This window comes from Psittacula echo (assembly GCF_963264785.1).
Source record: "Psittacula echo genome assembly, chromosome: 17".
In the NCBI taxonomy this organism is placed as follows: domain Eukaryota; kingdom Metazoa; phylum Chordata; class Aves; order Psittaciformes; family Psittacidae; genus Psittacula; species Psittacula echo.
The window spans coordinates 3,280,513-3,297,193 of record NC_137753.1 but is presented as its reverse complement, the minus strand read 5'-3'; the positions used below and the strand labels follow the sequence as shown (position 1 = coordinate 3,297,193).

The window sequence follows — 16,681 nt, the reverse complement described above, 5'->3', positions numbered from 1 at the left end:
TCAGAGTTTCCTAACAGTCAGAATGAGTCAGTGTCCTGCATCACTCAACTGCTGCTGGTGGTGTGGGGCTGCCCAGCTACTGATGGATCTCTGCTGGGGCAGATCTGCAGTGAAACTACTCTGGGTAGATAAAGTATCAGTAAATCCCTGTCTTTGGTTGCCAGCAGAAAAGTCTCCATCTCTGGAGTCACGAAGGCCCCCGTGCTGCAGACTGGCTGTTAATTTGCACAGCAAGTACAACATGGCAGTGAAACCATCAGGTGTTGGGATTAAACGTTCAGCAGCTGGGGAGTTTCTGTTGTCAAAGACTTGACTAATGTGACTGCTGTAATTCTGCTTTATTGCTGTGTTTCTGATGTGGTCAGGAAGTTGCTCCCTGTTGGCCTGGCTGCTGACAGCCACATTGAAAGTGATGGCAACATAAAGACAGGAGTTGCTTTCAGCTGTAGGAATAATAGAGTGTATCTGAAAACTCATCAAAGTAGGCTCCTGGTATTCTTCTGTAGCTGATTCTTTATCAAAAGCTGGAAATTGCACTGAGGTCCTAACACTCATCTTTGATATTGATGTTTTTAGAGAAATTTCATCACTGGAAACTTGATAATAATGAGGGAGATAAATGGAAGATTGAGAATATGCCTGGACCTCATGGAAAAGAAATGGCAGACTCCAAAGTACAGAAATACTTTGTCACTTCGTATGGGTAAGAACTGGGTTCCAGTGGTGTGGGGTTGGAGACCTGATTCCTCCCATCTGTCTGCAGAGGCACTACAGTTGGAAGGCTTGAGGCAGGTCACTGAACAGAAGGGTGTGGGGTGGGCCTTTGGTGAGAGGAAAGCTGTCAGGGAAAGTGCAGTTGTTGAGAGGAAAGAGAGGTGTTTTGTGACACTGAATGTTTTTATTGCTGTTGCAGGCCGTGCTTCAAGTCTCAACTCATCACCCTGCAGAAAGAAGGATACTGGAACCAGTTGATGGATGAGAAACGGCCTGAAATTGTAGTCAAGGACTGGTAAGCGTATGCACTGAAAACTGGCATTGGCCTAGAGACAAGCCAGGTCTCTGGAGCTTCTCATGCTATAGAATGAGTTCTTTATTGTTTGGGAGTTGTAGCTTGAGTAAAACAGAAGCTAAATCCTAAGTTTATTCAATAGGCTGTAAGGAGGTGGCAACCCTGTGAAGAGCAGGATAGCTGGAAGTATTAGAACTTCTTCATAGCTACAGGGGTGACATTACTTTTCCTCTGCAGATGGGGATCCCCTTTGGAGACTGTTCTTGAAACTGAACACTGTGTATTCAACTCTGTTCCCTGATTACTCCCTGCCTCTCTAGGTATGCTGCCAGATTTGACTGTGGGTGTCGCTATGAGCTTATAGTGAGGCTGCTTTCTGAAGACTACATTGTCCTCGCGGAGTTCCGCCCCGAGCCAGTGGTTATAGAGCAGTGGAATGATGCCGAGTGGAGAGAGGTGAGCTCAGCCCAAGTGGCTTTACCCCAGTATTGTCACACTTGAATCTTGCAAGTCTGCCTCAGCCAGAAGTCCCATGTGAACCTTCTTTCTGTGCTCTTCAGCCTCCTCTATTCAGTGCAAAAGGTGAGTTGTTGCTGTTACCAATGCTGAAGAAGCAGCAGTACTATGAAAGAGCTTGGGTTGCTTTGTACGTGCCTAGGGTTTCTCCTAAAGAGTAACCCTGGGCTCCTCTCTTGTTTTAGTTCAGTCTCTTCAGTTGTTTTTGGTTTTCCATTTAAGTTTTTTGTCTAACTGAGTTACAAGAGCACAGCTCTTGTTTCTATTAGATCACAAAGCTTTGTTTTAAAACTACTACATGGATGCCATTTGAAGTATTGCCCATGTTGCTTTCCTTAAACTGCTAAACATGTTTAACTGGTTTGTTTGGCTCTAGATGCCCCATTAGGTTCTTACACAGCATCTAAGACTCAAGCTTCATGTTACGTTTGACTTACGGTAGAGGCTGAATAAGAGGCTTTATTTTTTCCTGTCCCTCAAAAAACGGGATGATGCACTTTCAATGGGAGATAACCTTAGAATGAGCTTTTTCTGAGACCAGGGCTCACCGTAGTGGTCCAAGCTTCTGGGTCAGTGGTGGTTTATTTGGGCAAATTAAGAAGGATTTTCTTCTTTCTCTCCAGATTTCTCACACCTTCCAGAATTACCCACCTGGAGTTCGTTACATCTGGTTCCAGCATGGAGGCCAAGACACCCAGTTCTGGGCAGGGTGGTATGGGATCCGAGTGACCAACTCCAGCATCACCATTGGGCCCCTGACAATGTTATGAAGGCACAATATGTGTTTGCTTTTACCTCAGGACTGTAACCAGGTGGTCTCAGGTGCACTTACTTGTCTGTACTCTCTGGGTGAGTGTCCTGGCTTTGTCTTGCACAGCTGATCTCAAACCCAGGCACGTAGTTCTCCCTACAGGCCTGGCCCTCTAGAAGGACTTCTGTCCTCATCTTCCTCCTCCTGCACTGTGGATGTTACTGCAATTACCAGTACCCTTCCAAAGGAGGAAGGCTAGAACAATGAAATGACATCTGTTTGTCTAGTTAATATGTCCTTGTGCTGCAGCCAAACCCTAAGTCTTAAACAGAAACCCTTTCTTGTTTGTTTATGGAACTTATAAAAGAGAAGGCTAAAATGTTTCATGCAGGTTATCAATGCTGTCCTCAAGGGCTCTGCTACAGGGATATTTGGTTTTGTATGCTATTTTCCTGGTTTAGTTCTATTGTGTATAAAAAACGTGTCTTTCACATCAGACCTTTCATAGCATAAGGAAACTGTCAACCCTTTTTCATAAATGCTGTGTTACACAATTTCCTTACTGTTTCTTTAAGTGTAGAAGATCAGAATGGAACATGCCTTCCCTGTCCCAAACCAGCCCACTGTTGTTTGAATAAACCACTAGAGAAAGAGGAGATAAGAAATCTCCTAAGGTGGCTCCCTTACAACAGAAGTGCCTTTTGATTGTGCTGGGCTTTCTCCATCCTACCTTTGTACTACCAAAGCACTTGATTTGTACTGAACAGTCTGACCCTATATAAAGTGTTAAAGCAGCACAAGACCTTGCTCTAGAGTACTCTTGCACTTTTTACTTGGAGGCAGCAGGGAGGCTCTGTACTGGCTGTGTTATCAAACTGTCTGACCAGCAAGCTCAGCTCAGATACTGTGAACCAAGTTTTCTACCCCTGTATGCACAGAGCCAATGCTAAGGCCTTCTTCCCTCTCCTTTGACAGGTGTAGGATTAACAGTGCTCCCCTTGTCCTCTGTTTAGGATATCTGGCAGGTGTCCTTGCTGGACAGACACATTCCACCTTGCTAATGCCACTTGTGGCTGAAAGCTTTCCCATAGAAAGGGGAAAGACCATGGCTGTGTAACCCCCATATGGAACTGACAGATTCCACACACATTCCAGAAAAGATATGGAAAAGCTCCACATAAAATACAAAGCTCCATACAAAAAAATACTTGCTCACAGGGGGAGGCTGGTTTGGACAGAACTCAGGTAAAACCTAGTATTTATTGAAGACTACTTGGGACAGTCACAGTGGACAGACGCTACATAAGGCCTCACTCACCCTTGACATGAGTCCGTTGCTGTAGCAGATCGCTGTATATCGCTATCGATGTGCAATGGAGATGCCCTATTGAGGTGAGAACTGGAGCTGTACAAAGCACTGACTGCACACTGCAGTCACCTATGTCCTGCCCCCAGGGACTCACTGGAACAAAACCTATACTCACACATGAGTGTACATGGGAACAGGCTCTGGCTCCACATTCCAAGTCAGTTCTATATACAGTGGTAAGAGCACTTGAAATAGAGAGGCAGCAGCTGCTCTACATTCACCCAGAAGGCCAGCTGAAGAGACAGTTAGCAAGGTATGGTTTGTGAGATATCTTCATCCACTGGAAGATCAAATGAGGCTTGAAGGCAAGACTGGAAATCAAGTGCCTTTGTGGGCTCGCTCTTCTACATAGAGCTGCATCTGGAGGAGAGAAACAAGCACCAGGTCATTTGATATGCAGGTAGGTGAACGGGGAAAGAGCAACAGGTTAAATAAGAAGAGTTTGTTCCTTTCCCCATAACAAGGTTTATTTTATCATGAGGAGTCTTGCCCTGTTTTATTACTGGCACAAGCATTTGCCAGACTAAACTGCTCAGCAGTGTTCAAACTTACTCTTTAGAAAGCTGCACAGCTGGGATCAGAGTAGATAAAGCTTGGACCCACATGCAGTTACAGCCACCTCCTGGGCCAGAACACTCTGCTCACCTTTAGTATGTCAGATGTCATGGTTTTCAGGGGAATAAGACGGGGGTCATGCATGTGCACATCCTGTTCATCAGCCAGGATCCACGGGAAATCCTAGGGGCAGGAACACAAAGTGCTTTATTTGCAGGGGCTGGCAGACTCCATCAGGTGAGGGCTCTTTCTCAGCAGTAGATCAGCACTGAGTGAATGAAGAATCTGGTGGTTGAGCAAAGAAACAGGTAACTCAAACCTTTCAAAACAGCAAAACTTAACACTTGCACACTTGGCCCTGAGACTGCAGTGATGCATCTCCCCCATATCCTCTGGGCTATTCCACAACCTCAGGAATTCCCGTCAGGCCTTGGCCTTTGTGTAGTGAGTCGAGTGGTGAAGAGTTGCTTGCCCATACCAGGAACTCCTGCATGGTTAAGCAGGGACGCAAGAGCAGGGGTAATCAAGTCATCCCCTGATGCCCGGGTGGCACAGTACCATTGTTACTGGGTTGTGGCCAGAATGGGAATTACTAATGACTATAGCACAGCATCTAGTAACCCCCTAAACAGTGGTGCCAAGTGAGGCCCTTTGAGCTCTCCTGGACTGCAGGGGGCTGTGACCAGCATCTCCCTCTGAGTGGGACACCCCAGAGCTCACAAACTCTCAGCTGTGTGGTAACTGGAGGACCATCACTGAAGCTGATGACAGGACCTGGCTGAAATCCCCCTGCTCCTTGAGGCTCAACCCCCCAAGACATTTGGTGTGAACATTCCACTGAACTCAATGGGAATTTTTAACAGGTACCTTTGGATGTCTTCGTGTGTCTGTCTGTGTGTTTACATTACTGTGTAGTGTGTTACTGTGTACTGCAGTAGATTCTGTTGACTCACCTTAAAACTGCAGACTGCTGGTAGATGAAAGCCTGTAAAAGTCACATCTGTGGTGAACTGAGAACACTTCGGACACCCTTTAGATCTCAACGGTTGACCAGATCTGAGACTAAGACTAGACCTAGCTGCGCCTAGGCTCCAGCAGTTCAGAAAGCAAGGGCAGGCTGTTCTGAACCTCTACTCAATGGGAAGGTTCCCCTCACCCTTTGTGCCTTCAGTCTCTGCATCAATCATTTTTTAGCTTTATTTTTACCTCTATTTTCCTCTGTATGCTCCCTCCATGTAGTGAGTAGTGGAGTCAATGTTGCCATTGAATTCTGCTAAGTTGCACATTTATAAATTCATATTAAAACTACTCTTGCTACCTTTGGTCATTCTTTAAGTGACCCTAAATCATTCATTTTATGCCAGACTCCGTGTAATTCTCTTCAGTTACAGGATCAGGCTCTAATGTTAACTCATTCTAAAGGTGATCTCTCACTTCTGTGAAAGATACACTCTTAGCTGCCATGAGCTGGCATGTTCTAGTCACTGCACCAGCATTTCACTGCAACTCTGCAATGCTCAGGGCACGGATTTCTATCCTGCCTTGCAAGTTTAAAGGCTGGACTACTATATTACCAGTTTCCATTACTGAGCAGTGCAGAGCACACTTGCACTTTGAAACCACTTCATTAGCTTTATTTATTGTGCCTTCAGACACCCAAAATAACTTGGCTTGGGAAAAGCGTTTCCCTGTACCTAAGCAAGGATTCTTAAATATATATATATATATATTTGCTTTAAAAAGTGAAGTGCACGCACTTTCCTGCGAGATAAAATGTATTTGTGCACCCAAACCCCATTAGTTACTTGAATCTTTAGGGTTTTTTGCTGTTTGTAAAGAATCAGCCATCCATACACAGAGGATGTGGGATGGCAGCTTGCTTTGTTGTTTGATTAAATGTACAGTAGGTCAGTACTTGTAAGTGACTGAGCAGGCATTATGCAGCAAGTATTGTTCTGATCTAATTCAGGCGCTGAAGCAGCTATTGTCTGTGCTTGTGGCTGCTGAATGTGCTCAGCCTTGTAAACCATTTTGCCTCATTCAAAGCCAAGCAGTGAAGTGCATCACGTGAAGCTAATGTACATGTTCAAAACAGCTTTAACCTCAGAGATGCCAATGCTCATTCCCCGTCTTGGCTCTGCGGCTTGCTCACAGTCAAGCAGCTGAAGGTATCGCTCACCTTTATCACCTGGATCTTTTCCATGTTCCGTGTGGCGGCCTCTCGCGTGTGAACCAGAACTGTGAAGGTGCAACCTGCAAGAGACAGGTTAAGATCCCAATCAGGGGACAACCAACAGAAGATGGGACACCACCATGTGTCTCAAGCCAGGCAAGGCCCTGCTGTGAGGCTGTAGGGAATGTTCACCTGGCGGATTGTTGTCAAGCACAGCATCGCACACACTGATCTTCAGGATGAAGGCACGCAGTAACTGCTCCACATGGGAGAGCAGGGACTCTGAACTGGTGAGGAGAGAGCAGTTGTTATGGGCATGCAGCAAAGTGCTGGGGCCTGGGGTTGCCTCCAGCCCACCCCTGCAGAGGCTGGTGTGGATGCCCCCGGCAAGCAGCCAGGGGAGCTTTACCTAATGGAAAGAAGAGGTGGCTGTGTGATCTCAAAGACGAATCTCTCCACAGGGTGGTGCTCTTTATCCAGGATTACAACTACCACTTTCTCCACATCGTTCTGCAGGAACAAAGATAGAAAAACCTCTTTAAAACGAGCTGTCTTCTGCCCCCGCTGTGCTTCACATGATTCTCATAAAGTGGGAGTATGCTTATTTGTTGTGGCTCACAGCAGTAGCAGTTATCAGAGCTTCAGCACTGCCAGACTATTCTTACTGATGAGAAAAAAGGCTTTTGCAAAGGCATTACTTGCTAGATGTTAAACTGATTGACAGCTTATCACTAAGGCCTGGGGATACGGTGGACTTGGCAGTTCTAGGGTAAAGGTTGGTCTTAATCTTAAAGGTCTTCTCCAACCTACTTGCTTCTGTGATGCTATGAGATGCCCCAAACAGTACTTTTCTCTAGGTACTGTTTTGGAACAAAGGAGGAAATATACAGCCATTTCATTGCATCCCTCAGGAATGGACAAGGATGAGCAAGCTCAGATACGCTTAGATCGTTGGCCAAATACAGCAGCTTTGTACTATTTCCATTCTCTAAATGTGTCTGTAGAGAGCAGAGAACACAAGATCTGCCAGCATTCTATATCATGAAATGTATTGTATGGTCACACCTCCCTCTTACAAAGCCTAGAGTTCAAACCTACCTTTGCTTGCTGGCTTACAGCAGAGCATTCAAACTGTCCTGCCAAATAGGTGCTTAAACTTCAATGTATCCATAAGCAGCACATTAAGACATAGAATGATGTAACTGGAAACATACAGCTGTGTATCCTCATGTGCAGGTATCAGACACAATGCCAATGATCAGCAGCAAGGCAGGGCCTTAACTGCAAGGGAAACGTGATGGATGTTTTTGTTGGTAGTAGCTTTATCAGCCAGTATATTGGATATGGTAAACTTGTAAATGAATTTTGCAGTGAAAATGCTGTTTGTGGTCTCTTACTTTCTATCAACACTCCAGGCAGTACTTTCGCCCAGGTCCCTAATACGATCTTACCTTCTCGAGCAGGGGCTTTACACAGTGCAGGGTGTCCTGGATGTACTGGTTCAGCTCTGGGTGGCAGGACATCTGCAGCAAACACAGTGAATCAGGATAATGCTAAAGGGGAAGGTTTAAGCAGAAGCACCAACCAGTGTGTTACAAAGCACTTGAGTCCCCGAGTCAGGCTTCAAATAGCTTTTTTCACCACTAAGTTGCCAATTCCAACCAGTAATTCAAACCATCACCTTCTTTCATGCAAGGTTAGTTAGCTGAGACAGATCACTGGACCTACACAGCTGTAGCACAGTGGAAATATATACCCACAGTAGCATGTTGGGAATAGTATATCCCAACCATCACCGCTTCCTAGGAAGCATGCTGCCATGTTGCCTTACTGCACATAGCTGGGAAGCCTTCTACTCCTGCTGCTGCCCATGATGTGCTTGTTTCACAAGTACTGCTCTATCCTCAGCTGTGATCCCTTTTGACAGGAACTAAGTTCTCTTCAAACATGAGCTTGCGCATTAAAACAAGCTCTGGAAGTGATTTAGTCTGTTCTGGTGAGTGGTGCCTGATACTCGCTATTTGGCTCGTCCATTCATGTGGCTGCCAGCTTCCAGGGAACACTCCTACCTGGACAGGGACGTTGTATTTTTTCCTCTTCTGAAAGATCCCAATAGGATAAACTTCTCTGACGTACAAGATAAGGTGCACAGCCACTTCCAGGAACTCTGACAGCACATCTGCAACAACTGGAAAACAAAAAATGTTAATGTAGGGAGGGGGGAAACATGCACAGCAGTACTACAGACTCATGGGGATATACTCAAGGAAAGTACATATACTTTCCCTGTATTAATTTCAACTGCTACCCCTGAGCTGCAGGAAGTTTTGGGATACAGCAACCCTCCCAACAAGCTGAAGTGCCAACAAGCAGCTTTGCAAACACACCAGACGGCAGCTTAGCACATTACCTTGCCCAAAGTTAAGGTCCTGCCGCGTGAGAGTGGTCATCCTTCCCAGAACCTGGAAGTAACCACAAAAACAACGTTTATCCTCTGGCTCCTGTGTTACTAACAGAGTCAGCTCCTGGAGCCATCCCCTGCCCTGGTGCTGCTGAGCTCAGAGTCAACAGACTAAAGAATACAATCTGCCAGCTCCCATGTCTTTGCTGTCTCCCTTTTTGATGCATTTGGCCAGGATCGGGCAATTCACGGTTCCTAAGACACAAAGTTTAGGCAATCACCTTGTTCTTCTAAAGCCACGCAAGTGTTCTCATACCAGAACACGTCCCTTGCTAACCCCTCTATCCTACCCCAGACCAAGAACTTTTCATTCCCATGGGGTTATGCTAACACCACCACCACAGAACACTGCTTGTTCAGCTTGGATCTGCACCCTCATTGACCTGGCACCACATGGGTATTCCTATGCTGTCTACTGCCAACAGCTTCAGTGTCTCTCACTCTCCAGTCCCAAGGAAACCAAACCCCACCCAGCTCAATGATTCAGTTAACATGGAATTTGGCACACAGAATCATGGAATATCTCAAGCAGGTAAGGACCCATAAAGATCATGGACTCCACCTGCCTGCTCCTCACAGGAGTACCTGAAACTACACCGTATGACTAAGAGCACTGCCCAGACATTCCTTGACATCTACTAGGTTTGGTGCTGTGACCACTGCCCTGGGGAGCCTGACATTTGTGGCAATTATAAAGGGGCATTATTGTGCCACCAATCAAACAGCAGACGCTGGGGTTCAACTTCCCAACAGCTTTTGCTATGCAGCAGAGTCTGCACCTTACACAGTTCAAGCTGCACATAAATTTCTATTTATTTTTCTATTATTTTAATGATTTCTATTACTTTTCCCATGCATGCAAGCTCTAACTGCAGCACCAGTGCTCATAAACTGTGCTCCAGCAGCAGCAGCAGCAGCAGCACAGGTGTCTCTCACAGCCCCCGATAAAGCACAGCCATTGCAACTAGATGTCGAGCCACTGATTTTCAAGTTGTTTCAGCTGCAACAACCCCTGTTTTGCAGACCTACAAAGAATTTCTTTAACCTTCACACAACAGGCAGCCGCTGTCCTCTGCTTTAAATCAGAATCTGACCATTATATACAGAGAATTCCCAGAATATTGGTGATCTGCTACAATAAATAAAACTAAAGATACTTGAGCATCTCTCTAGCACCTCAGCCACAGCGCCTCTCAATACAAATGATCTGTATCAGAACAGCATAAAGAATCCGTGGTTTTAGAGGTTTAGGTTCATTTCTTTGTCTTAACATCACCCTTTCTTAAACAGACCAAGCATCCCAAGATCCACCCTTCAGTCACAGGGTCACACATCTGACACTCCCTCAGCTCAAGGATCTGGAGTGACAGCTGGGAGCAATGCTGCACGTACCAGCTTTCATCCAGCCGTTCGAATTCACTGTCCTCAAGGTACGTGGTCAGAGAAGCATGTCCCACCTTCCCGGTGTAACAGAGCACGGGACGGATGCTATGGGGGAAGCAGGAAAGAGGCACCAGGAAAAAGCCTGCCCTTCCTTCGGGCTGCTTTCGGAAGGCAGCAATCCCTTACAGAGGGGATCTCATACGTAAAGGGAAGCAAAGCAGGCAGGGACGTCACGCAGCGCGTAACCCATCACCTCCCTACCCGCGTGTGCTGCACGGACCGGCTGCAGAGGCCTCTCCCGGTGCCCCGCACAGCGGCCGCCCCAACGGCCAGGCAGGCGGGAGGACGCACCAGGGCTGCGCTTCCGGGCCTGAGCGCCGCTCCCTTCCCGAACGGGCCCCTCGGCCTCCCAGCGACCGCCACCGCCTCCACCCCGCCCGCCCCGACCCGCGGACGCTGCCGCTGCCCCTCACCGCCGGTCGCTCTCTCACGGCGGCGCTCAGCGCGGGCGGCGGCGCGCCCATGTGACGTCAGGACGGCGTGCGGCTCAGCGCCCCCTGGCGGCGGGAGGAGCGGCCGCGGTGGGTCGGGTGCCGAGGCTCCCCCAGCGCCCCCAAGCGGCTCCCGGCCGCTTCGCCCCCCGGCACCGCAGCTCCCTCGGCTGCAGCGCGAGCCGGTGCGGGGAGCGGGGGGACGCTGGTCCCACAGCCCCGTTTCCCACCCCGCTATCGTAACACCGAGCAGCCTCTGAGGGCAGCGGGACCCTGCCCCGCCCCGTGCAGGTGAGCGGGAACCTGCCGCCGGGCAGCCCCGCCTTTGTCTCCGGCCTTTGTCCGCCCCGGTCCTTGCCTGGGGCAGGGGCTGTTCCTGCCTCCAGCTCCACAGGAGCATCCCGCACCGGGCACCCCGCATCACCCGCCCCTTGCGTCCCCCCGCGCCCCTCCCAGCCCCACCTCCCCCGCACCATGCACCCCAATCCCTCGGGATTCCCGGCGGCCCCGGCTCCTCTCCACATTCCCCCACTGCCTTCCCCCTGTCTCCTCCTCCTCTTCTTCTTCCTCCTTCTTCTGCATTCGGGTTTGAGCACCCGCTGCCCCCCGGCAGAGCTGCCTCCCCTCGCACCGCCGCTGTCCTGCCCCGCCTGCCCGCCGGGCTCAGCCCGCACCGAGGAGCCGCGCACAGGTAGGCAGCGCTGCCCGCTCCGCGCTCACCCCGAGGGTGGCTCCCCCGATCTGACCTCCCTTTGCTCCCGCACGGACTGCGGGCAGCGGAGGGCACTTTCCGTGCGCCCTGGAGGAAACAAAGGCTCGGGGGTGACGGGTACCCCCAGCGCGGTGCCCCGGTCGCGGCGGCTGCGGGAGCTGAGTCCCGAGCTCGGACAGCGCCGGTGCGCGGTGACTGCAGCCAGCCCTGTCCACTATCACCCGTGCCGGGAGCCGGCTCCGGGCACTCCCGGTCCCGATGTGCAGCGCCGCGCACCTTGCAGGGGTGTGCGGGGCGGGAGCCCCAGCGCCCCAGATCCCTGCTACTCCAGGGGCTCCTGCAAGCTCCCCCCAGCCCCGAGAATGGTCCCCCCTTCCCCTTTAGCACAGTCAGCTCGGCCAGAGGCAGCGGCAGCGCAGGGGTACGGCCCGGCTCTGCAAAGTGGCTGAAGGGAGCATTTCCCACCCAGTCATTGTGCTTGCGGAGCCGTGCGCTCCCGTGCACCGAGCCCCTGAGTACCCGTGGGTTGCTCTCTGCTGATAAAAGTGAGATCTCGTCTCTGAATTAAATCAATCTGGCATCGGTTAATGGCTTATTACAGCTGGTAATTCATCTTGTGGGATTTAAGTGACGTTTATCCAATTCACACCTGAAGTCTTCCCGTCAACCAAAGGCTTAATGGAAAGGGGTTTGTATCCCCAGCTCCTCTCCCTTGCAGAAGGAGGCATTAATCCCACACCTTTTGATTCAAAGGGAGAATGACATGAGAGAAAAAAGGGTCAAAGCGCAGCCTGGCTGCTGTGCCAGGCGGGACACATCCACTTCTCCCAGCAGTGAGGATCGGGCTCAATGTGCCCCTGTTCTCCCTGTCACACTGGCGGGTGCTTTCCAGCCGGGTGAGCAACGACCTCTGCTACTGATTGTGTCTCATTTGTCACTCGGCATTGTGCATTAAACTGGAGAGTCCTCTCTGCTGTGCTGACAGCAAGTGACTATATCTTGGATGCTAATCTCAGCCTCATTGCTATTTTAATCTCATTATTGGGCAGCGTAGGCTCTGTTTGATAGCAGGACGCCTATGATGGCTGTGTCAGCCACTTCTGGAAGTCCCAGAGGGAAGCAGAGCAGAGGGTACTGCATATTCATTCATGTGCCCCTCTTCCCCTCCAATACAGTGTGACTTGCTGAGCTGCTCTGTCCTTCTCACACCAAACACAGTCACAGGGGACAAGGAATCTGTGGAGTCAGATAAATATGAACGGCAAGGTAGGGAGGAAAGATGATGATGGATATGGGAATCCTGAGAAAGGGCAGCTCCAAAGAGGGACCCAAAACAACTGGAGATCAGTGAGCAGGTGGCTCAGAAATGGAGAGAAGAAAAGTGTTGTTACTTTTGCCCTGGGCAGGGAAAGAGAAAGGTGCATATAAGATTACCTGTGTGCTTTTGGGGATGGTAGAAAGCTGGGAGAGCGTTCTTTGAATGGGAAGGTCTCTTGGCAGATTGTTTATGAAGCTTCCCAGCATTTGCCTTCAGAAACAGAAAAACAGATGGAAAGAGACCCAGCAGGGAAGTGAAATCTCATTTATCTGCACAATGCCATCCTCCTGGCTCCAGCCAGCTCTCTGCATGTCAGCTACCAGAGCCTACCCCGTCCATTCTGCTCCAGGCCTTCCCAAGCCCATCCATCACCCTGTGGCTTCTTATTTACAGGGAGCCTGGCACACAAAGCTGGGTTTATTGTCTGGCATCCCTGCCACACATGCACATCCATACAGCACCCATGTAGATGCACATGCACTGTGTCTATTGCTGCAGCTTGGGCTTGTCTGGAGTCCAGGAAATCTGCCAAAGTCTGAGCTTATCAGAGCCAAAGAGAAATCTGTCCCAGCGTACGTGCTTGGATTTAGCTTGGTTCAGCCCTTGAGCATTCAAACTGCATCATTTGTGGTCTGGGGTGACAAAGGGTCTTGATATTCTCTATTTCTCAGCTCAAGAGTTTTGTGCCTCTTGGTTGTGACATGAAAGAACATGAAAAGTTAAAGCTAGGACTGTCGGGTATCATGGTTTAAGTGAGATACATGAATGAACATCGCTGAGCTGATGTTCCTGCTTTATCGAATGTGGAACAATTACAGCAGGGGCAGTTTCAGAGCCTATTCAAAATCCAGCTGACGTAACTGTATTTATACAGGGAAAAAATGCCTGAATTTGTGTGTGTTACAAGCAGAGAGCAGAGTAATAGCAATTGTACAGGAAAGAAAGAGACTCCCCACAGGGAAAATTACCCAAGATGCAAAAACCACCCTTAATTTCCCTTACAGGATTGAGACCATCCAGTACTAACCCAAAATGGATCAAAATAATGGCTGAGAGACAGCACTGCAACTCACTCATCAGCCCTGACCCTGCACCCTGGGTAGCTCTAAGGCCTTATCTTTGCTTTACACATTTTCTCCTTAGTAGTAGCAGCTTTGCTACCTCGGGAGGCAGATGGTTGTAATCCTGACGGTCTAGAAAGGAAGTGCAAGGCATTGGGTGGAGCAAGGAGGATGTAGGTTGTGAAGAGCTACAAGGGCAGTTTAAGTTGGTAAAGTACTTCACCTATATCCTTTATTAATACATGAACCCTAAGAAGAGGGTGAATTCTGCACTTGTAATGTGTGTATTTGGTTTAGAGCAATCTAAGAAAGGCATCTTTCAGACCTCTTTCTGCCTGGCATACCTCTCAGGGCTGAATTTATCCTTTAAGAAGAGGTGCATCAGCAGTGTGAGAACATCTTTGGCACCCACATCAGCAAGTTCGGGGCTAGCACTGTCTTTGTGGACCGTGGTCCTCACAGAGTTGAAAGTGGAGTTTGCTTTGTTGCTCAGACATTGAGGGACCTGGGCACAGAGAAGAGCTAGGGGTGCTGTTGTGTTATTGAGCTGCCTTTTGGAAGTGGGAATTTTACTGCTTCTGTAGGGTAAGGAAAATGAAGGAGGTCGGAAGAGGTTTCTAAAGTTAAAGACAAACCAGAGCATGGAAACAAGTGGCTAAGAGCAGGCTGTGTCCCTAGCACAGCAGTGCTGCAATAATCTAAGGTACCAAAACTTTTCCACACACTGTTTTGGTTTGACAGGCAGCTCAGCTCTCCCTGATCACAGTGCAGCAGAGGTGTTATCTGCATTATTAATGTGTGATTCCCACAGACACCATAGCACAGTGCGTTATCCTGCACTCTCAGCCAGTGCTGAGATGAGGCAACCCTGTGCTCGAGCTCCACTTTCATCCTGTGTCATGCCAACAAAACAGCTGGGCAGCTTAAATAAATACCCCCTGCACTTTGAAGCAGACCTGTTTAACTGCCCTGAAGCATTTAGCTGCTTTCTGGCTCCTGCTGAAAGCCAGAATCTGCAGGTAATGTGCCTGTCAGGTTCACCATCAAAGGGGCCACATCTGTGTGAGGGAGATGGGAGACGCTCACCTTGTATTCTCTTTGCACTTGCACTCTTAGCATTTTGCCTACAGATGAAAAGGTAAGATGCTGTTTCTAGATCTTTGAGTTGTTCTGAGTGATGCCTTGATCCAGTTGGTTTGCCATGGTTCTCAAAGAGAAAATCCTAGGAAAAAACAAAGACTGCGGATGCAGAGCTTGGGTTTTGCTGGGTTGCTATTTGTCCCATTGGTTTTGAAGTAGGACTTCAAGTGCTTTGTTAATAGATGTAGCTGTCAGTCTGGTTTTCCTTTGTCCCAGGTAGCTGCCAATAAAATACTATTCACAGTATTCAGTTAAGAGGATAAAGGCATCTCCCTCTAAGATCTCAAGGTGCTCTAGGAGGCTGGGGCTGCTCTGGTGACAGAGGTTTCACTGACTCAAACCCCTCCACATCTGGCTCAGGTTGAAAGAAAAGAGGAAAGGAAGAGCCAAGAGTTATTCTTAGGATGTATCCTGTCAGCTCCACAAAAAGGCACTGAGATTGGCCTCAAAGAATGTTACCTGCTGACCTTCAGAGGTGACCATTGCTGGTCAAGCAGCAGGGAAACAAAGCCATTATAACTATGGAGCAAAGTGGTTGAGCTGAACAGGCAGGTGGAAATCCAGTGCAATTGGATGCTGGGGTGCCGGAAAGATGCGGGGGAGGTTGAGTGAAGAGCTGTGGCTGTAACTGTGATAGACTTTCTCAAATGTAAGCATAGGTTTGGTTTTCTGACCGTCACGGGAAACTGGCTTTAAGCTGCCCAGATGGAGAGGGACAATCTGAGAAAGCTGCTGCAAAGTGAAAGGCTGCACTGGAAATGTTGAAAATGCTTTTCCCATTTTTGTGGGAAAGGATGGTGGAGAATAACTGAATGAGAGAAATCTAATCTGCAATGTCCCAAAGCCACGGTTGATGGCATAAACACACGAATGAAGGAAGATGCTCACAAATATTCCAGTAGAGCAGAATGAATGAAAACAGTCTGCAGCCACTGTGCTGAGGGACTCGGCCTCAGTGTTGCTTGGATTTACATTACCCTCCTAGTGACAGGCTCACCTTGGTGGGGTGAGGTGAAGTGACCAGTGCAGGATCAAGGAGGGAAAGTGGAACAAGCTCAGTCTGCCTCCCTGCCCCTTGATCTTTAGGCCAGCAGCTCCTGCTCTGCTGACAGCAGATTTGTTTCTCTGTGAGGCATCAGCACAAAATCTCCAGTGTTTTTAATTCCCTTTGGCCAGCTTCAGCCACCCTGAAGCAGTATGTGTGTTCATGTACATGTGTCTCTATCTTGAGCTGCTCAGGGCTGTTGCTGGTCCTTCGAGGCTGCCATCTGCTTCCAGTTCTGTTCATCTTGACATCTTCATTGCAAGGATACCAGCAGTGAGGAGGGGCCAGTGCCAGCCAAGCCTGGGATGCCAACCTGGCAGGAACAGCCCTGGCCGGGCAGCTGGTGCTGTGCCGGAGCTGTGGTCCACAGGAGCCAGTCCCAGCCCCTCATATGGTGGGCTGTGAATGGGAGGGTAGGGGGGCCGCTGAGGAATCAAAGGGAAGTGTCCTGCTGATTGATGGCCCTCATTTGCACATGAAATTGGGACCCTTCAGGGCTGCAGGCCCTGCACGTGTGTCTCAGCTGCTGTAACCAGGGCTGGGAGATGAGGTAACCAAGGAGGGAAGAACTCACTTCCAGCTTTGAACACCGTAACTGTTTTCATCAAAGTGTCTTAGGTCTGAATCTTGCTTGCCTTTACAGTCCCTAGAGGTTGCTTACTTCATTGGTTTTAATTGCAGGAGAGGCAGAGCACCC

At 49.1% G+C, this 16,681-nt stretch overlaps 2 protein-coding genes across 4 annotated transcripts in view; one reads left to right on the top strand and one right to left on the bottom strand.

Moving 5' to 3' along the window:
* Positions 1–2,687, top strand: part of LOC308228211 (F-box only protein 6-like) — a 55,070-nt gene extending 52,383 nt beyond the window's left edge. For both annotated transcript variants that reach the window (XM_080631400.1, XM_080631401.1), the window contains 4 exons: positions 577–703; positions 914–1,009; positions 1,330–1,465; positions 2,149–2,687. In XM_080631400.1, the coding sequence (XP_080487526.1) occupies positions 577–703; positions 914–1,009; positions 1,330–1,465; positions 2,149–2,295 (506 nt within the window). In that variant the 3' untranslated portion in view covers positions 2,296–2,687. The remainder of the gene's footprint in view (positions 1–576; positions 704–913; positions 1,010–1,329; positions 1,466–2,148) is intronic.
* An 839-nt stretch (positions 2,688–3,526) lies between these two features.
* On the bottom strand, positions 3,527–10,728 carry MAD2L2 (mitotic arrest deficient 2 like 2). Of its 2 annotated transcripts, none has more exons than XM_080631281.1 (9): positions 10,691–10,728; positions 8,784–8,835; positions 8,443–8,561; positions 7,825–7,896; positions 6,783–6,883; positions 6,566–6,660; positions 6,380–6,453; positions 4,291–4,383; positions 3,527–4,005 (listed from the first exon to the last, which is right to left on the bottom strand). In XM_080631281.1, the coding sequence occupies exons 2-9, from the start codon at positions 8,821–8,823 to the stop codon at positions 3,964–3,966; spliced, it is 636 nt and encodes a 211-aa protein (XP_080487407.1). In that variant the 5' UTR covers positions 8,824–8,835; positions 10,691–10,728; the 3' UTR covers positions 3,527–3,963. The 2 variants fall into 2 exon arrangements, with proteins under 2 accessions (XP_080487407.1, XP_080487406.1); XM_080631280.1 differs by lacking the exon at positions 10,691–10,728 and adding an exon at positions 10,227–10,606.
* Between the last annotated feature and the right edge of the window lie 5,953 nt (positions 10,729–16,681).

What these genes read in the sequence shown, in the direction of transcription:
- MAD2L2 (XM_080631281.1), bottom strand. Translation starts at nt 8,823, where the DNA reads ATGACCACTCTCACGCGGCAGGACCTTAACTTTGGGCAAG. An exon ending in TAAAGCCCCTGCTCGAGAAG is followed by an intron (nt 6,884 to 7,824) that starts GTAAGATCGTAT and finishes TTGTTCCTGCAG; the next exon opens with AACGATGTGGAGAAAGTGGT. An exon ending in TGACATCTGACATACTAAAG is followed by an intron (nt 4,006 to 4,290) that starts GTGAGCAGAGTG and finishes TCTCTCCTCCAG; the next exon opens with ATGCAGCTCTATGTAGAAGA.